This window comes from Danio aesculapii, chromosome 25 (genome assembly GCF_903798145.1).
Source record: "Danio aesculapii chromosome 25, fDanAes4.1, whole genome shotgun sequence".
Taxonomy (NCBI): Eukaryota; Metazoa; Chordata; class Actinopteri; order Cypriniformes; family Danionidae; genus Danio; species Danio aesculapii.
The window spans coordinates 18,990,897-19,012,659 of record NC_079459.1 but is presented as its reverse complement, the minus strand read 5'-3'; the positions used below and the strand labels follow the sequence as shown (position 1 = coordinate 19,012,659).

Below are 21,763 nucleotides of genomic sequence, written 5' to 3'. Positions count from 1 at the left end.
AAAAAAAGAGCAAACATGGTGGAAATAATGTTTATTTAAAAAAGAAATCTTATATTACATTTTAGAAAGTTCCGCTGGAACCACATAGTACACGTATTATTTTACCATATACACCAATTAATAAAACAAAATGGATTTAAAAAAAAAAAAAAAACTTTCAAAAATCTAAAAGAAAAGCAATAAATAGCTCAATTCATCACGTGTCCAGTCTTCGTTTCTTCATCATCTGGCCGTGTCTGTATGGGCTCGATGGTCCACCTTCATTAATAATTAAAACATTAGCACAGGTCACTACAGTTTCAATTTAAGTTAACTGCAATGGTAATTAAAGGTAAAAAAATGTTCCTTAATTCATAAATTAATCTTAATTTACACATTTATTTTTTCCTTTGAATTAAAAGCATTATCAATACACATGACCAATCCGGATCGTCTGTTAAATCCATGACACTAGCACATAGTGAGTATTTAGGTGTACTCACAATAAGCTAACTGAACCATGCCGGGCCAAGTAGGTATCTCTGCAGCCCAGAGACCTCCAAGTGGGCGCTATTACACCACAAGTAAAGCTGCGGTCACACTAGAGTTTGAGCATGCAAAATTCTATCGTACGGTGCTGCCAAAATGGACTGGGTTAAACAAGATGATTAGACATTTAAATAAAGCAAGCAATTGGTCCATATCTTAAATTTCTGTCCAGAGAGGTGATGTTTTGATCCTTGATTGTTCTCACGCAGTCAAGTGATGCGATTCGCAGATCAGAGTTCACCAAGCTTGAACTTTGCAACGCAGCAAACTATGAAACATGTCGCATGAGCTTGCGTATCAATTGAAGTCTATGGAGAGAAAAGTGCAGTGTGACCACAGCTTAGGGACTTGCACCGCAGGTGGGCTGGGTGAAGGTGGAGTAGACATTAATAAAACACAGGTTACTGTGAGGTTGGGGTAGGTGTAGACATTTTCAAAGCACTATATTTGACTGTGTCATGTACAAGACATTAAATAAAAGCTCCAGTTTTGTACAGCCCACTTGGAGCTGGCTCTGACCTCCGTTTTTACCCTTCTCTGCCAGGCTGGGTGCAGTTCGGTTGGCCGGCCTGGTTGGAAGAGGCAAGCCAGAGCACAGTTCGCTTGGGCGTTGTATGCATCTAGTGCAATTGCAAAACTTAAGACATGCCATCACTTTCAAGAGACATATTCATATGGAGTTCACACATTCATTCTTCCTTTTTAATGAACGTGAACTGTCATAGCTTATCAAAGATTCTTCACTGCACAGCTGCCACCTTCAACAAACCTAATACGTGCAGCAAGATGACTTTTATCAAAAGTCGTGGATCTGTTTAGCAAAAGATTTGCTCATGTGTCACTGCGTCCCAAACGACTCCAAATAATACAAAACTATTTTTAACTAATGCCAAGTTCAGACTGCACGATTTTATTCGGCCCCAATTTTTATTCGCCCTCTAGTGTGGGTATCTGCAGGCCAGCGGGAGGATGGGAAAGAAGTTAGACATGGTTATTTTGAGGCTATTTGGAGGAAAAACTTGTATAAATTTGGCAGGTGCACCTGTGACTGACTGTTTGATGTGTCATCTGAGCAATATCACAATCGGGTCGAAAAATAAAAAAAGGTTAAGGAGAAATTGCTAATTCCCTTTAAAACCCAAGTGAGCAAATGAGTACATTTTCTACCCCACTAAAGGCTTTTTTTCTCATTATGTAGTTAAGGACCAAAGATATACTACGTGACCTTGCGTTGTTTCCATGTCACTTCCATGTCGTGTGTTTGGTTGGTAGACGTAGTTTGTGGACCGAGACAAAGTTCACAGCAATTCCTCCTATTTTAAAGTCATGCAGTGTGAAACCCCCTGCCGCCGATCTGTCTTGCAGTGTAAACATAGTAGCGACGAAACGCTACCCCAGATAGTCATGAAAACATCTGTGACATGACTACTTTGAAAATTGTGCAGTCTGAACTCGTCAATTTCCATTGTACTGAGCGAAAATGTTCTCTTCCTATTAAAGCTAAAGAGTCGCATTGATTACGCATTGGGGACAATTGTGCCCGAGCTCGGTTCAAAGCAACTGTGCCTAGTACACCCTTTAAGAGCAGAGTTAGAGAGCCTTTCAGCACATCTGTAGTTTTAAATGCAGGGCTGATAAATACATTGACCTTAAAAAAAATTTTTTTTTTTTTTAAATCAACATCCAACATCATAATTTAGATATATTTTATGATATTAAGGCAATTTAAAAATGGTAATTTTTAGTTACGTACTTAAAATAACTGAAATATTTCAAATGTGAAACTTCGCTGAGGCACTGTCTGTTTGTTTTGCAGTTTTAAAGTTTTTAATACTAAAACTGTAGAAAAGTAAAATTACATTTTGAAAAAGCATGAGGTAAAGAACAACTATTTATATGAACTAATTCTAACAGAACTTATTAGCATAGCAAACATATTTCTCATTTAATATTGAGTTAAATATTAATGAGTTATATTGGTAATATCAAAATTTACTTGCAACTTTGGCTTTTTTTTATTGAAGATTTGACTTTAGACATGGAAAAAAACTATGTAAAAGTAAAAAAAAAACATCCAAAATACACTCAAGTGTTTATTTAGTTGCATCAAAATGAGATTTTTGACCTGCCCCAACCCATAAATCTCCACTTCAGCAGCTCTTACATAGTTGGTATTCATATTTGGTGCCGCAAGGTTTTTATAGAGGGAAATGTTCATACATAATTTGCAATTTAGTGAAGTGTGATTTAGTGCGTTTATGTAACGAGTATGTCTTCCAACATTTATAAGATTTGCTAGGAATATTTATGAATGTCTCCAACAGACCTACAGAGCGGCATTAATGCATCCTGAAGTAACGTGAAATGGCTACAAACTCCAGCAAGATAAAGTCATTGTATGCAGAACCACAGACCTTTATCTATAAATAAAGTATAATCATGGAAACGTGTTCATCTTAACTGAAAGCTACGTCGTGTTTGCTAGCCTCACGAATCACGTAGCTGTCCGTCAGTCAGTCAGCATGTCAACTTCAAGGGTTAAATAACACACAGCAATACTACAGTTACAGAAAAGTTCACGCTGTTATAGTTCACTTACCTTTTAATTATTTTTGGTGCGATTATAACCCGCTAATAAAAAAAAAAAGAATGTTTTGAATGAGAAGCTGTAATGTAGCTGTGGCGGAATGAATTTTGGTGTGGCGCCCCACCATGGAAGAATGAATGTAGCGGAAACCATGGGGCATATCTAATAGCTCATAGTAACGTGTTAGCTACCTTAATGCATTAGCGAGTTGGTTGATATTACAGAGGAATGAAGGTTACTAACGTTTGAGGGTAGCACAATTACTTCGAACTGTGATCAAAACTGACTAGAACTAACTGTGCATTAAATTATTTTATTGCACACCTTCCAGCCAATCAGAATCAGGAGAAATTGTTAAAATTGTTTGGTTGTATTTTCGGAATAACAATATAATTTTCGATGTAAGATTTCCTAAACCCCCTCTATAAAAACCTTTGATGCTCATGTCAAAAAACTTAAATCTGACATAATATCTGAAAATATGCAAATTAGCACATTTTATTAGACAATGCCTCATTTGCTCATTTATTTAACCTTACTCAGCAGCAATGGCTTAATTACCCTTAACCAATAAAATCTTATTATAAAGCGTCACATTTATAAACAAACTAAAGTTACTTTCTTTAATAAACCGACAAAGTCAACAAGCAGAGTCTTGTTCTAGTCTTTGGTCTGCCAGCTCTGAGAGTGTGAAGTTCCCGTCTATTTATATTAATGGGGACGTGTGATGTTTGCATGAGCGCAGAGGCAAAAGCAGACCTGGGCACGCAAAGACAAGCCTCGTTCTGACATATTCTGTGTGAGTGTGTGTTTCTCGTGTGAATGTGTCAGACTACCTGCTGCGGAGGATCTGAAGTGGCCCTGAGGTTGTGCTGGTGGTCTCAGGTATTGGGGTCTCTGCGGAGTCTTGCTGCGTGTCGTCATCGTGTGCTGGTTTGGTGTGGAGGGACGAGGAGGGTCAGTGGATCTCGTTGAAGGATCGTCCAGCATATCGATGCCATCCAGAGTGAAGTCCCACAATTCTGGGTCATCTGAGGAGAAGTGAGATTTTTAGTTTATATTCACCAAACGTCATTCGAAGTTAATGAGAAACATTAGTGGGAAGTATTAAAGTCAAATCTGAACATTCTGTCACTGATTTAGTCCATTTTGTGTCATTGTGAAATGCAGAAGATATTTTCTTAGTGTAAATAAGGGAAAGACAGTATTAAGTTTTTTTTATTTATTTATGTTTGCATTTAATATTCCTATAAAAGACTTATGTATAAATAAAAACATGTATTTAGTCATTTACATTTTTTTAAATAATTATATGTTTTCATTAATGCAGTTTTAAAGGTGCAGTATTGATCTGCCAAAATGCTAACCCTTTAGCATAATATCTTTGAAAACACAGTCCGTCCCCTGCCATCCAAAGCCACGCCTCCTGAAATCACGAATGCGCTTGTTAAAGATGACAGTAGACAACCTACTAGATCATGCCATTTGCAAAAAACTTTATAGAACTTTATAATACTACAACTCTGAACGAAAAACTATTATATAGAGCACATTTTCAGTTGTGAAGCAAGCAAAACTTGTCATAATGTGCAATTTTTCATGTATGCAAGAATCACTGGTCTTGCGCTCTCATGCGCTTTGTCCTAAAGTGACTACTGTATGCTTAGTGGTTGGCCAGCGGCGTGCAGGAATTACAGTTATTACTAAGCTTTACTTACTTACTGTTTCAGACCGAATATTCAGAAAGGCATAGTGAACAATATAGGAAGCATCACAGGTTGTCATTGTCATAAAACCAACTTCACCATCAGTAAAGCAGGCTAGGCAGAATAGCGCTATTTACTTTTGTTTACTTAATCTACATTATACATGCTGTAAAAGGTTTCTTATGAAATTGAAAATAGCCACTGAAATTTTCCGGCGAAAGATTGATGTGACTAAACAACTCTTCTGTGCATATAACCCATTCGTAACAACTAATCACATGGCGCAGAAAAATGTAACTTAACGCGAAGCTTCTTATACATTCTGAGACCCACTTTATATCATATCAATTAGGCAGTGAAGATCACGGATTTTGTAACGGCATACAGTTCACCAGAATTGTTTGACAAAGGTTACTGCAAAATTAAAAGTCCTTCTGCATAGATTGCTAGATTTTTCTGCTAGATTTTTTTTTCAAGTTTTGTTTTGTAAAAGAGGATTAAAAATAATCAGCTTTTGCATAATTATACCAGTAATTCACCCAAATATCTTGCTCTAAACTGGGATTGAAAATTAGAATGGACAATGGTGCCTTTGAATCAAGAGATTCAAATTGAAGAGCCTGTTTTTGACACACCATTTAATCAGTGGTGGTGCTAAAGTGATCATGTATCACCAATATTTTCCCAAAGTGCACACACACATCCCTTACCAGCCAGATACTGCTCCTGCTTGGTTGTCACCAGGTGTCCATTTGGCGTACTATGGTTAACAGGACCTACAGCCTGTCCTATAACGATAAACTCACTGATGGAGAACACAAAACACCTGACAGCCATCCAGGCATATCTCATTCAATCTCATATTCATGGCATAAAAATTTAAACATGAAAAATCAAGCTTCTGTTATTAATTACCCACCCTCATGCTATTCCAATCCCCAGAGACTTCCATTAAACTTCAGAACACAAATGATGATATTTTAGATGACATCTGGGAGCTCCCTTATCCTCCATAGACAGCAAGAGTTCCAAGACGTTCAAAGTCAAGAAAAGGAACCAAAAACATTGTTGAAACATTCCATGTGACTTCAATGGTTCAATAATCATACGAATCTCAAAGAATAATTTTGAGAGCCACAAAACTGTAAAAACTATTTGTCCTGATGTGTGTGTGGTTAAAACGGGCAATGAGATGCTTCTGTATTGTGCTGCTGACTCTATTGGCAGTATGTCGCACTGCTCGCAGTAAACCAGTCCCTCCAGAATTTGACTATTTTTGCAATCTCTGCAAAATTTTGCGGATCTCGAATTTTTTTTTGAAATGCCATGTATTTCTTGCAAATTCAGGGTCTAGACGCTTTCTGTCATTTTAGGCTGCAAAATTTAGAAAAAAGTCCTACGAAATCCTGGAGGGACTGATAAATGCACAACCCTAACGCGAAAGAGGAAACATAGGCGAATAAAGTCGTTTTTACAGGTTTTTGCCACTCAAGCATTCTTATAGCTTTGTATGAGTACATTTGATCCACTAAAGTCACATGGAATGATTTGACTCCTTTTTGGGACGTTGAACATTTTGTGACCGTTGCTATCAATGAAGGATGAGGGAGCTCTCTGGTTTCTCTTCATTTGGGTTCCAAAGATAAACCTAGGTCTCAGGAGATTGGAATGAAATGAGGGTGAGTAGTTAATAACAGAAAGTTCCTTTTGGGTGACTTTAAGATCCTTTAAGATCCCAGCACACAGAGTCCAAAATTTCGTATGTATTTTCCTTTCCATTTTTGTCATGCATGCATATTGACTCTGAGGTGTATTTATTCATTTCATATTGCAGGGGGGAAGACAACAAAATAAACAGGGAAATTTTTTTTGTTGTCCTAAAAAGAGAAAGTGTCAGAGGAAATATTGGGTCCATCCAATCCTGTGATTCAAACTTTACTTCAAGATGTCAGTGTTATGCTGTACTAGCAATTCTTGAGCCACATATTAAAGACTACAAACTTCCAGGAAACAATCGATGTATGTATAAGGTATAGACACACACCAAACTGTGTCATGAAACATTCATGACATTAGCACTTAAGCATGTACTGTGGCTCTGAACTGTCAAAAGACCTCTTCAAATGTTTGCAACCGAAGTACTATAAATGTATTGTTTTTTTAATGAAAATTGAGCCCACTTGAATTGTTTTTATGACGTATGGAAGTTTCGGAGACGGTGTGTTAACATGATTCACACATTATAACGTCATGTTTATTTTTCAACATGTGAGAATTTCCGACTGTGTGTGCACAATGATTTTAAAGTTCAATGACCTTTAAAGTTCACCCAAAAATTATCATTTCATCATTATGTGCTTATCCTACACTTGTTCAGAACCCCTTTGTTTCCTTCTTCTGTTGAACACACAAAATATTTTGAAGCCTCCGATGACCTCAGTAGTATTTTTTTCCTTACTATGGATTTCAGTAGCAATGGTTCCATCCACCTATTTTTATGTACATTTTGGAATATTGCATTAAAAAAGCTTGATGGAAATACCAAGATGTACATAAAATTTGAACAAAGATTTATTTGTACAAGTGAGTAGGATAAACTTTTTATTCAATAAGAAAACTAATTTACTAAAATTACAGTATGCCCTAGTGTAAGGGTGTCAAATTCAGTTCCTGAAGGGCCACAGCTAGTGATGTGACGTTGTGAACCAAGGCTTCAAATCATCAAAAAAAAAAAAAAAACACTGGTCCCCCGGGCTCTGCGATTGGTTGGGGAAATTCCAAATCAAACCAAAACAAACCATTACAATTGGCTATCAAAATTTGGACCATTGCAACCTGCAGAACCTGGGAAGTAAAAAAAATAATTACATTTTTTAAAAAATGAATGAATAAATAAAGAAAATAAATAAATGATACATCTCGCAGTTAAGGAGTGTACCGGAGCTTGATTGCTTTTGCCATCATCACCTGATTAGTGATGTCCGAAGCTTCATTTTCGCCTATATACATGTGACTGCTTTGATTTTTGATTCAAGGTTTAAACACCCTCGTGGGTTAGTAATCTACTAACTAAAAGTTAGTTCATCTAAAGGTAGTTCAACTAAAATACAATAATAATTTATTGTAAAAAGCTTTTGAACCATACTAAAGTGTATTATTTACAACTATTTTAAAAAAGGCCACAGCATATTGTAGTATAGTGTGTAACGGAGGCCAGCTGGCGAGTGCAGCCCGAAAGCCTCACTCCCATAGCCTCCTCCTTAGACCATTCGCCACCCATGCAGGAATCGCTGGTTCAATCCCCGATTGGAACAAGTGAGTGGGTGTAGGATCGGTTGGAATGCGATAACTTTTGAATATCTTGGATTTTACTACAGTCATTTGTAGTGTAATGTAACATACCTTCTATGTAAAAAAAACAAAGTACTTGAGTAATTTGTTTATATTACTATTGTTGTATTACTACATGAATGAGTTGGTCACATTTTTGCAACACAGTGCTTTCCCATGCTTTAACCAGCAGAGGTCCTCATCAAGCTCTGATTTGAAAACTTCGAGTAATGAACCTTTATCTGATACAACTGAGTCGAACTGGTTCAGAAATCTTCATTTCACCATCACTAGCCGCAGTCCTGCACAGTTTAGTTCTAATCCTGCTTTAACACACTTGCCTGTAGGTTTCATACAAGCCTGAAGGAGTCAATTAGTATAACCAGGTGTGTTTAATTAGAGTTGGAACTAAACTGTGCAGACCAGCAGCCCTCCAGGAACTGAGTTTGACACCCCTGCCCTTGGGGTTGAACGATTTTTTAAGGTCGATTTTTATGTTATTTAAGTCAAGATGACCAGTCGCTGATGATGTCATCAACAAAACACATGCAAATATTTTGCAACACGCCACAATTTGCTATTTATTTGCAGATTAAATATATATACGCATGCTGTTTGGCAGCTCATAACACGTTGTAAATACAATGCAAAATTACCAATGACTAATTTAAGTGCAAAACAAATGCATTGTCAACATGTTCAGTTCATTAACACTGCAACATTAGCACAGGCTAGTTTTAGTGCAAAATAAATGCAGTCAGCACATTGATCCCTATACGTTCTCCTAAGAATGTGCATACGTTGTTAGCACATAGAATACCGGTTTTGAGGATTTTATCTTTTGATGCGCAAGTAATTTATTATTTAAGAAAAAAATGTCCACAGTGGCTTCTACCACAGCAAATTTTGTTTTTATTTTTGATATTTGTCATAATTTTATTCTCTTTCTCTCATTGGATGGAAACTGCTTTATTCGCAAATGTTTTGTCCCAGTTTTGTGCATTAGTTTAATTCGCATCTTTGGATCAAAACAGCTCTAGCAACCACTTTACAACATTCTTCAAATATCTCCTTTAGTGTTCAACAAAAGAAACTCATATAGGTATGGAACCACTTGAAGGTAAGTAAATGGTGAGCAAGTTTAGATAAACTATGGCTTTATAAACTATGGTGTAACGGATCACAACCCATAATTTGAAATGCACGTGATGCACAGATTAATAACTTTTTTTGAACTTGAAGGTTAATCCAACATTTATAACAATGGCAGAGATATCACCTCCCGCATCATTCAAATCACATTTATAAATGTATTTTAGCTTCCCTGTAATAAACATTTAAAGATTGTAATCTTAATTCAAACCTGCGCAACATGAATGATTAACGATAATGATTTGCATATGTTTATTATTCCTATGAAGCGCTGCATTCAAATCTGTGTTTGATCGAGAGAGATTCAGTTTTAAGTACTGGGAAAACAGTTTATAATGTTTACGATAAAGACTAAAATCACCATTTAATGGAACGCTGGTGAATGTTGTAGCAATTACATTGTGTAACCAATAAGTGACAACATACAACCATCAAATGATGTCACTGAATTGGTTTTCAAAAATGATCCACCAATAAAGAGACGTGAAGTTTTATCTGTGAATCGTTGAATCATTAATTGAAAATAAATATGATATGTTACACAAGAAGTTAGATTTCTATATTTAGCATCATCAGCAACAGCAAAGATTGGTTCTTTCTTGATTTTTATTTTTATTAAAATTACAGGTTCTAAGTTCTGTTTGTTTAAACTAGGCATAGGACGATAACCGTTTTCAAGGTATACCACGGTTTGGAAAAGTCAAGGTTTTCTGTATTTCCGCCAACATTTTCTGTATTAACGTTCTCAATGTATGTGTAAGATTTTTTTTTATTTGCTTTTTAGTTTTTTGAGGATAACAGTATCTCCAGCAGAAATGATATCCAAAGATGCAGTTTTAAATTGTAAAGAAATCTGTTTTTGAAACTAACGAAGACAGCAGAAGTCTATGATTCATTTTCATTATTTAGCCTGACATGTTTAGCTACTGCTCCAATTTTTTAAAACCTTTTAAAAAATAAAATATATTGTTTTTAAAGGAGAAAAAAAAATGTGTTTTTACCCAGACGTTTAAAAAGAATATATTTTAGAGCAGTAATCACAATACCGTGAAACCGTGATTTTTTTTTTTATCCAAGGTTATCATACAGTCAGAATCTTATACCGGCCCATGCCTAGTTTAAACCAATGGTTTTTGCAGTTTACATTTGCCTCCTCCCTTTTTTGCTGATCCCAAAAATGGTCAAATCTGTGACCCAAAAACGGTAGTGTGATCTGAACCGTGAGATTTGTGATCCATTACACCACTAGGCTTTACCTTGTTTAATGTGCGGCATGGGCTGCTGGTCTTTCTTATCCTGCAGCAGCTTCTTGGCCTCCATCTCCTGTCTGAACTTCAGTTGCAGCTGCTGCTGTCTCAGCTTCCTCTGCTGCTTCGAGTCCAGCAGAGGATCAGACGAGGACAGCTCAGTGGTATCAGAGGCTGACCTAAGAAAACAGAAAGTGGATTTATCACAAGTGCAGCTGGCTAGTGTTGTGCGTTAGCAGCAGCAGCAGCACATAAATTCACCTGGAGGTGTTGCTGGGCCTGTTTTCTGTATCCTGGTGAATTGTTGTGTTGCCAGGAAGTGCTGTTGTGTTTGTCAATGAAGTCCTGGGCCCCGTGGCACTCTCATGGCCTCCTCGTACAGGGTGATTTCCCATCTGCTCTATGGGGATGTTGGCTGGGTTCTCCGGTTTGGTAAATTGCCTGCTGTTTGTTTGGGCCAGGCTGTCAAACCTGGCTTTCTCTACAGACGGCTCCAAATCGCTGCGTTTGGTTTTGTCTGCGTCCAAAGGAGGAGGAGGCTGCAATGACGGGAAGTAACACTGTATTCAGGTACATGCAGCTATTGGAATTAGGACTGAGCAATATTGGAAAAATCTAAGATTGCAATATTTTGTTTCTCTGTGATATGAATACAATTCCACCAGATGATTTAATAAACAATCTATGAATATATATATATATATATATATATATATATATATATATATATATATATATATATATATATATATATATATATATATATATATATATATTTGAAATAAACAGTGTTTAGTTGTACAGTATTCAGGTGCAGTAATTGAATAATAAAGATAAAAATAATTAAATCAAATTAATCATTATTAAAGTTACAAACGGTAAAATGTCTGAAGTTGAGATACAGATGAGTAAAATGATCTAAAAACATTGCACCTTTTCCAAAATATTTCACCAATTGCAACTGTATCTTCTAAATGTCATGAGAAATGTCTTCTGAACAGAACAAAAATGACATTTTACTTTTTGTTCATACTTTTAATAATTAATTTTTTGCTCTAATTAAACCTAGTAATATTTATTGGTACATAAACTATTGTTACACATTCTTTGTGGGCATCTTTTATAAATCGCAATAAAAATTTGTGCTGGGCAAAGATTAATTGCATCCAAAATAAAAGTTTGTTTTGACAATATATCTGTGTGCATTTATAATTATATATTGTTATTCATATTATACAGTACTCAGCATATATAAGTACACCCCCACAAATCTCTCATTTAAATTAATATTTTCTATAGGATGCTTTACATTATTATATTTGTGCATATACACTAGATTAGCAAGTAATGAAGCCAAATCTGGAGCTATTCTAACAAAATAACTTGCGATAACGATTCAAAAATTAGTAGCCCAAATTTATATATTAGGAAAAAATATTAAATAAAATTTTCAAAAATAACAAAAAAATCAAGAGAAGCAAAAAAATATGTACAATTTTGCTGAAATGTTGTAGTCTATCTTTTTTTTTTTTTTTGCTATATTTTGCATGAATTTAAATGTATTATCTTTCCATTTCTAAAGATGTTCTGTGAATAAAATATTATTTTAATAAATATATCTGTTTAATAAATCTGTTTTGTTCAAATGCACTAATATATATTACCCATATTCACTGAGAAATGAATAAAAAAAATATTCATTTTCAAAACCATGTGTACATGTATATGCTGAGCACTGTGTATGAATACACGCATGTGTGTTTGTATTTGACCGAATGTTTTTTTATATATTTTTTAGAAATTATATATACATTTAAATGTCTATATAACAAAATAGTATTGTTTTTTTATGTGTGTGTATAAAATGACTTTTTACCTGCTTAGGTATTTTATTGATGGCGATGAGATACTCCTTGTTCAGAATACAGTTTCCAAGCGCATTTCCAAAACACCTTATTGGTAAATAGAATAAAATGAAATTATTGTCCTATGATGGCAGAGTTACATATCCGACATCATTACAAAAATTCTTCAGTGTCACACAGTCCTTCAGAAATCATTCAAAAATTATGAAATGGCATGTAAAAAAAATTGGTGCTTAATATTTGCTTAATATTTTTATGAAACCTGACCTTTACTAAAGAACATCACAGATTTTAAATTCTACTACAAGGTTATAAATACCTTTACTGATATTTTTGGTCAACTTCATGCATCATTGCTACATAAATGTATTATTTCTTAATTCAATTCAAGTTTATTTGTATAATTCACAATAATTATTGTTTCAAAGCAGCTTTACAAAAGGTGCACATTATTGTATTATCAATTCTAGTTATAAATCATATTTGGTTTAAAAACTGTAATCCCTCCATGGGATGTTGAAGTCCCTTCAACTCAAGCACTTCACTATCACCCCATATTTTGAGGTCACACTTGAGAAATATGCATATTATATAGGGTTTGTCAAAATTTTAACTAAATATGTTTAAATGTACTGAAAAATCTTCCACCCAAACATCTTGGGACAAGATTTTCACTTCATTGTATGGCAATTAGCAACTCTGTTTGTTTGAGTTAGGTATACAGATCGATTAATTGCTCACAGTGGTAGGGATGCTCAAACAAACAAAATAAAAAAGCCGAAGACATATTTCATCGGAAAAAATAATAATAATAATAATCAACATAAAAAATGTTTGTCTGCTAATTAAGATAATACAGTTCACAGACATTTACATACTCAAACTACAATGGTATATTCACATGGGTAAATAAAACTAGCTAAATACAACTAAAGAAAGTCCTATTACTTTAAAAAGAAATGAAAAAATATTACCATTGAATGACCAATCGAAATCTGATATAGTTACTTGAGTGCTCTTTTCAATCCATCTGTGACGGCTTCTTTTCTTGCTTTTTCCAGCGACAGCGCTTTGGATTTGAGGCCTTCGCTGACCCCGTATCCTACATCCTCATGAAATGAGCCATCCTATGGGGGAAAAACACTGAAGAATTTAGATGCTACTCACTATTCTGTACTTCTGTATTGTCAGAGCTCTTACCTTTAACTGGACCTTAATGAAAGCACTGACTCCAACATAAAACTTCCCATTGATCAGGTCCACAAAGTCTGGAACACAAGATTAAATAAGGTTGTGTTGATGCTTGACAGGTCAGTGTATCATTCAGTCATTCATTCATTTTCCTTCAGCTTAGTCCCTTATTTATCTGGGGAATGAACCGCCAACTATTCTGGCATATTTTTTAAGCAGCAGATGCCCTTCCAGCCGCAACCCAGTACTGGGAAACACGCATTCTCTCACATTCACACACGCACGCACTCATACCAATTTAGTTCATCCAATCAGCTATAACACATGTGGGAAACCAGAGCAGCCAGAGGAAACCCACGCGAACACAGGGAGAACATGCAAACTCCACACAATAATGCCAACTGGCCTAGCTCATGTTTGCCGTTTTATTTTGGTCAGGGCCAAACTAATGAAAACTAAATTTACATATATGAACAAACCATAAGTCTTAAAGTATAGTAATACAGGGCGTACTCACAATAGGTACAGTTGCCTTGAACAGTGCCAAAGCACGATTGTCCCCCCACCCTCATCGACCTGCACTCAGACTGCATTTTGCCTTCTGAACCTGAGTGTGTTTACGTCATCAATGATACGACTGTTCAGTTTAACAGGAAGCAGCACACTTGCTGGGGATGCAGTGACACGCAGTCAAACATTTTATCTGAACAGATCCAGCACTTTTGACACTCATAAATGATCATAAAAGTCCTTGTGCTGCAGGTATCAGGAGGTTTGCTGATGATGTAGCTGACATGCAGCGAGGGGTTTGCGTCTTTAATAAACTATGACAGTTTGTGTTCATTGACAAGTAAGAATGATTAATAAACTCATATGAAACAGTTACACATTAAAAGTCACATCTCGTCTTTAGTTTCGGGCTCAGGCATGCTTTGCACTCACACTACAAGCGTACTGCACCAAAGCCCAACCGAACCACGCTCTGGCACACCTCTTCCAACCGGCCATTTGAACCGCGCCTGGGCTGATTTGGAGCACTCACACTTGTCAAACGAACCGAAAACCGCACCTGGGCACGGTTCGGATAGCATAGTGTGAGTGCACCCTGTGTGTATGTACTTACCAACATTTTGTTGAGATATCGAGTGTGACCATCCATTGTACCCAAACATTTCATTGGCCAGGCTTATAACTTTGTGACCTTCGATGTAGCACACCTGCAAACACACAAAAACAAGGCAAAGAACACACTATTACGAATGTATGTTTCCGCCACCAGCGGAGTCTGAATCAGTGGTGCATTGAGACCCTTTTATCTAGAGCCACAAAAATACAGTTGATCATTAGCCCCCCTTCGATTTTTATTTTTTTATATATATATATTTCCCAAATGATGTTTAACAGAGCAAGGAAACTTTCACAGTATGGCTGATAATAGTTTTTCTTCTGGTCTTCTAAGTCTTATGTTTTATTTCAGCTAGAATAAAAGAAGTTTTAAATTTAATTAACCTGCCTAGTTAACCTAGTTAAGCCTTTAAATGTCACTTTAAGCTGTATAGAAGTGTCTTGAAAAGTGCCTTGATTCAGGGGGTTTAATAATTCTGACATCAACTTTAAGTATGTTAAAAAGAAAAAACTTGCTGAAAGAATCAAAAAGAACATTAAAATATTTCTAATACTATTTAAGTTATTGGCAATCTTGAAAATTGATTTGAACAGTCACCACTGACTAAACAAATGTTTTAAAAATAAAACGTTATTAAGGGTGGCATGGTGGCTCAGTGGTTAGCACTGTCACCTCACAGCAAGGAGGATGCTGGTTTGAGCCCAGGTTGGGTCAGTTGGCATTTCTGTGTGGAGTTTGCATGTTCTTCCCATGTCTGCGTGGGTTTCCTCTGGTGTAGTTTCCCCCACATTCCAAAGACATGCGCTATAGGTGAATTGAATAAACTAAATTGGCTGTAGTCTATGATTGTGAATCTGAGAGTGTATAGATGTTTCCCAGTACTGGGTTGCAGCTGGCCTGCAAAGGGATACGTAGTGTAAAACATGAATAAGTTGGTGGTTCATTCCGTTGTGGTGACCCCTGTTAAATTAAGGAACTTAGCCGAAGGAAAATTAATGAATGAATGAACTTAATTAATAAAATATAGATGCTGCCATCTTTCTAAAGTAACTTTTTAAATTAAATTTGGCCTCATATTTAAGGTGAGAATAGATATTTTGACCACCCGGACTACAAATTAAACATACATTCGTGACAATTAATATTTTGACTTTCTTTACTTTTCATGTCTGTCCTTCTGATTTAAAAAAAATATTTTAGCATTAGCATTTTACATTGCTGAAATGCAATTAATGATTACATCAATTACATTTCTTTTTCTCCACCTTGTTTTATAAACCTGGCATTCTTTTATTTTATTTTTTATTTTTTGGCTTATTAAATAACTGCTTTCTCTTTTGCATGTCACTTTAGATGCAAGCATCTGCTAAATATAAAAACGTGAATATCTTTAACTGGCAATGCTAAACACTGATAATTGTGTAAAAAAAAAAAACTTCACCTTTTGTCCTCCGCCAGCCTGTCTGGTGCTGATGTACTCAGGTCCGAGTTTCTGCCGCAGTGCATTCTGGACTGCCTGGTATTCCTCTGCACTGTATGAAAACTACATCAAACATACAGTCAGTCACTAATGCATTCTCAATTCTGGAAGTATCATTATATCAACATACTAGAACTCGTAGCTGCTCGAACTCAATTCTTATACCTGCCCAAAACACGTGTTTGTTGTATGAGGTTTCTTCTGCTCTTGCCTCCCGCTGCTATAATCCATGTGTGTGTGTTTTTGATGCCGAAAGCCGTCAGTGTCCTCTTTTAAGCGATGTTGTTGTTGCATAACACGAGAGGAGGTTGCTAAACTGCAACAACACAACGCGCTAACGTTAGTTTACACCCATAATGCGTTAATATCTTTCTGTTGCGCCGATAATATTAACATTTGACCGTTCAGTCACGGCTACTGTATGAACTTACTGATATATTGTGAAACGGACACCGGCATTAAACACACAACCTGATCTTGGATAAGCGTTTGAATAGCCCGCGTCAGGACGTTTACGTCGCCCCGCCCTGATTTCGTGCGTAATACGTCATAGAAACGGGGGAGCGCTTCAGGGCGTTTACGATAATCGCTTTTGTGTTTGATATCTATTTTTTTACAGTTTAAGGGCAGCGGTGCCCAAACTTTTTCGTTTGAAGGGCCAAAAACAGTATCATTTAGTTAAAAAATTATTAGGTAAATATCATCATCATGCCGTGGGCCAAAGGTAAATATACCAAATTATTCATTCATTTATTTTCTGTTCGGCTTAGTCCCTTTATTAATCCATGGTCACCACAGTGGAATGATCCGCCAATTTATGCAGCACATGTTTTACGCAGCGGATCCCCTTCCAGCTGCAACTAATCTCTGAGAAACATCCATACACACTCACTCACACTCATACACTACGGACAATTTAGCCTTCCCAATTCACCTGTACTGCATGTCTTTGGACTGTGGGGGAAACCGGAGCACCCGGAGGAAACCCACACGAACGCAGGGAGAACATGCAAGCTCCACACAGAAACGCAAACTGACCCACCCGAGGCTCGAACCAGCAACCTTCTTGCTGTGAGGCGACTACCTACTGAGCCACTGCGTCGCCCCGATACCAAATTATATTACATTAAAGTTGCCATGGGTAATTTCCTAATTTATTTCATATTATTTCAAAATAAACAGAAAACATCACTTTAAATTGCATTAACTAATGCAGTATAACTATTTAAACGATAAGTTATTGCAGTGAAAACATAATCACGTTTATAACACAGTGGAGTTCAATGCTGAATACACCAGACAAGCAGAATCTGCCTTTGATTGTGACTTGATTTGCTAACCAAAGTCTCTGCATTGTCGGATGACAGTATGTACATTAAAACAAAATCTGATTCATTTATACAATTTGATGGAAACATTTCATTTCAGTCAGCTTTTAACAATAAAACAAATAAAAAGTTACATTAAATTTAAATTGAGAATCTTGAAATGATCCCCATCATTCTCCCTCTCAGATGGGCTGGCGGGCCAAGGTTACCATGGGCCAACTTTGGCCCGAGGGCCCTAGTTTGGGCATCTCTGGTCTTAAGGGTTGAATCGGTTTGAATGTTCATCTGTTTGTTAGAAATGGTAGATTATTGTTTCACTGCATTCGTTATTTCAGAATTAAAGTAAATATGTGCTTACGTGTTTTTTTTATCTAAAAAAAGGTCAAATAAAAAACAGGATATTTGAAGTCCAGTCTAATGTATAATTTAATTACTACCTAAATTATTGTCATTATAGCATAACATTACATTAAAGCATGTTATAGTTCTTATTGTGAACAATTCATGTGTGCACTTCCAAAAATATCCATAAATTGGCAGTTTTCTGTATTTTGTGATTCATGTATTTATTTCCTCCTGTTTATTTATGCTTTTGAATTGGATTAGGGCACCTTGATCTTTCTTCTGACAACTTTTAACCTTGAAAAACTCGAAAAAGTGACTTATTAACATCTTTAATAGTTTAAAGTGATATATTGTCTTTGTTGGTGTTGTATATTACGATACAAAAACCTAGCAATAAACTGCCAGCACATTTTCTGTTATTTTACAGACTTGTTTCTCTATATATTAGTTCTTATAGATTATATATTTTCAAACTACTAAAATGTCGATAAAAGTCACTGTCAAACTTTAGAGTTGAATTTTTGACGTCAAAAATCGACAGCAGAGATCAATAATGCAATTCACAAGCCTAAATAAATGGAAAACACTTGTAAATCACAAAATGCAGAAGCTGTTATTTAACAGATATGTTTTACAGTGAGCATGTTTATTTATGTTCAATTCATAAAGAAACATTTAAGGGTTTTACACCACAAGTGTACTAAAATTTAAATTTTTTCCTATATTTTAAAAAGTTTTGCATACAAATGACAACCATAGCTGTGTTTCCATTCCCCATCAGATTGTGCAAACTGACATTACAAATTCACAATATTTCTAATAAAACCCATCAACTCCCATATATTGCAAATATTTTGTCATCCCATATCGTTTTCAAGCAATGGAAAAGGTAATATTCAGCAAAACTGATATGGAAATATTTCTTTTGCTTTTTTTTTACCAGTCATTTATGTAAAAGTCACACTATCATTCTTTAAAGATATGGCTTTGTGTTTATTTAAAAACTGGCTCCCTGGCATGATGGAGCAGGTAATACAAGCAGCAATATGGCATTGCACAACTTAAAAAAGGTTTATTTGTTCATCAAAAAATTCTGAAACCACAGTTTCTCTGTCACAGACTATTACCTCTTGATTGTCTGCACTTGCTCTGTGTTAAAATCTACAGTGCAGCCGGAAAGATTTCATAGCGCTTCACTTTTTCCACATTTGTTATTTTACAGCCTTATTACAAAATGGATTAATTTGATTTATTTCCTCAAAATTCTACACTCAATAGCCCATAATGACAATGTGAAGACAGATTTTTTTTAATTGTTCCAAATTTATTAAAAATAAAAAAGCTGAAAAATCACATGTACATAAGTATTCACAGCATTTGCCTTGAAGCGCTTAATTGAGCTCAGGTACATTCTGTTCATTCTCATTCTTGAGATGTTTCAGCAGCTTAATTGGAGTTCACCTGTGGTAAATTCAGCTGATTGGACATGATTTGAAAAGGCATACACCTGTCTATATAAGGTCCCAGGGTTGACAGTGCATGTGAAAGCACAAACCAAGCGACAAAGGAATACAAAGGAAGACAAAGGAATTGTCTGTAGACCTCCAAGACAGGATTGTCTCAAGGCACAAGACTGGGGAAGATTACAGAAAAACTTCTGCTGCTCTGAAAGTTCCAATAAGCACAGTGGCCTCCATCATCCGTAAGTGGAAAATGTTTGGAACCACCAGGACTCTTCCTAGAGCTGGCCGGCCATCTAAGCTAAGTGATCAGGGGAGAAGGGCCTTAGTCAGGGAGGTGACCAATAACCCGATGGCCACCCTGGTCCAGCATTCTTCTGTGGAGAGAGGAGAACCTTACAGAAGGACAACCATCTGTGCAGCAATCCACCAATCAGGCCTGATTGAAGTCAATGCCAGTCGTTACGTTTGGCAAAAACAAGGCACCGCTCATCACCAGGCTAATACCACCCCTACAGTGAAGCATGGTGGTGCTTCAGAGTGCTCTTGACCTCAGACTGGGGCGACTGTTCATCTTCCAGCAGGACAATGACCCAAAGCACTCCGCCAAAATAGCAATGGAGTGGCTTTACAACAAATCAGTAAATGCCCTTGAGTGGCCCAGCCAATGCCCAGACCTAAATCCTATTGAGCATCTCTGGAGAGATCTGAAAATGGCTTTACACCGTCGCTTCCCATCCAACCTTATAGAGCTTGAGAGGTACTCCAAAGAGGAATGGGCAAAAATTCCCAAAGACAGGTGTGCCAAGCTTGTGGCATCATATTCAAAAAGACTTGAGGCTGTAATTGCTGCCAAAGGTGCATCAACAAAGTATTGAGCAAAGGCTGTGAATACTTGTGCACATGTCATTTTTTCAGGTTTTTTTTTTTTAAATAAATTTGCAACAATTTCAAAAAATCTTTTTTCACATTGTCATTATGGGGTATTGTGTGTAGAATTTTGAGGAAATACATGAACCCCATGCCTTTGGGGTCATCTGATGGCAATTGTCTATGGTGTGAAGATACAAGATGTGCAGCACCTGAAACTACGGATACTGGAAGCCTGTGCTGGCATTTCTCCTGCGATGTTGCTATCAGTGTGTGAAGAGTGGGAGAAGAGGATTGACAATCCAACACAATGGGCAGCACATTGAACACATTTTTATAAGTGGTCAGAAACTTGTAAATAACTCATGAAAGAATAAAGTTATCTTAAAACCAAGCACACCATTGTTTTTCTTGTGAAATTCCCAATAAGTTTGATGTGTCAAGTGACCCTCTTCCTATTGAAAAAATTAAAGTTGGATCCAAGATGGGCGACTTCAAAATGGCCACCATGGTCACCACCCATCTTGAAAAGCTTGCCCCCTCACATATACTAATGTGCCACAAACAGGACGTTAATATCACCAACCATTCCCATTTTATTAAGGTGTATCCATAAAAATGGCCCACCCTTTACAACAAAAAAAGCACGCACACAACAAACAACATTTTCAGAATATACTTATTTGGTTCCCATAAAACAAAATAACCAAATATGAACCAAACAGGAACCATTACAGTTTAAAGGAACCTATTTTACCCCGTTTTACCCCGTCTTCAAAAAGTGTCTGTAAAGTTTCAGCTCAAAACACCCATCAGATCATTTATTAGACCTTTCAGAATATTGGATTTCTGCTCTGAACACAATGTAGCAGTTTTTGTGGCCTGTGCCTTTAATGCTAGTTCTCCCCGCCCACCGTTCCCACATGCCTGTCTGAGTGTGCCTCAATCTCCTGCTGTGTCAGATAAACAGCACAGTGACAGACATGAAGGAAGCGGATCTCATGTAACGTTTGTGAGAAATACTGCAGTAAAAACTTTACCAAATTATTATTTGATGTGTTTGTTGAGGAGTTGCAACGATGAGTCGCACACAATGTCTTTACAAAGTTCATGCACGCACACACACAGTGTACGCGTTTAACTTTGCACTGTTTTAGCACGGCAAATGTGACAGGATATACATTAATATTTACTGCTGTATGGATATCCATTATGTTACTGTACAAAATAAACCTGATTTAACGTCCACAAACTGGGATTGACGTGTCTTCTTTTACATTGTACTGACATGCGGCTGTGTTGATAAAGTAAATCTGAAGTAATTCGCTGAATTCATTACAAACATGCACTGTTTTAAAAATGTTTTAAACTTGTAAAACTCATTTTTGATCACATTTAATGATGATTGATGATCACAGAGAGCATAACAGATCTTTTAATCCCTGTAATAATAGTAGTAATAAATGTTACTTCAGAGACATGTTAATATGCGGCTGTCAATCAATTCGGTGGGCGGGGAAAACCGCACTCCTATGTCACGTTGTGGTG

The 21,763-nt window shown here is 36.4% G+C and overlaps 1 protein-coding gene across 2 annotated transcripts; it reads right to left on the bottom strand.

The window, feature by feature from the left end:
• Positions 1-24: 24 nt before the first annotated feature.
• Positions 25-16,726, bottom strand: rad52 (RAD52 homolog, DNA repair protein). 2 transcript variants are annotated; one of them, XM_056452219.1, is made up of 12 exons: positions 16,644-16,723; positions 16,378-16,528; positions 16,174-16,275; positions 14,730-14,823; positions 13,616-13,683; positions 13,424-13,542; positions 12,427-12,502; positions 10,812-11,089; positions 10,560-10,729; positions 5,532-5,609; positions 3,952-4,146; positions 25-258 (listed from the first exon to the last, which is right to left on the bottom strand). In XM_056452219.1, the coding sequence occupies exons 2-12, from the start codon at positions 16,504-16,506 to the stop codon at positions 197-199; spliced, it is 1,371 nt and encodes a 456-aa protein (XP_056308194.1). In that variant the 5' UTR covers positions 16,507-16,528; positions 16,644-16,723; the 3' UTR covers positions 25-196. The 2 variants fall into 2 exon arrangements, with proteins under 2 accessions (XP_056308194.1, XP_056308195.1); XM_056452220.1 differs by lacking the exon at positions 5,532-5,609 and having other exon boundaries at positions 16,378-16,726.
• Between the last annotated feature and the right edge of the window lie 5,037 nt (positions 16,727-21,763).

Coding starts and splice junctions, on each gene's coding strand:
- rad52 (XM_056452219.1), bottom strand. CDS start 16,506: ATGCAACAACAACATCGCTTAAAAGAGGACACTGACGGCTTTCGGCAT. Junction 11,090..12,426: donor TCAATAAAATACCTAAGCAG/GTAAAAAGTCAT, acceptor CCGTCATTGCAG/CCTCCTCCTCCTTTGGACGC. Junction 4,147..5,531: donor GCAGGAGCAGTATCTGGCTG/GTAAGGGATGTG, acceptor ACTTCTCCTCAG/ATGACCCAGAATTGTGGGAC.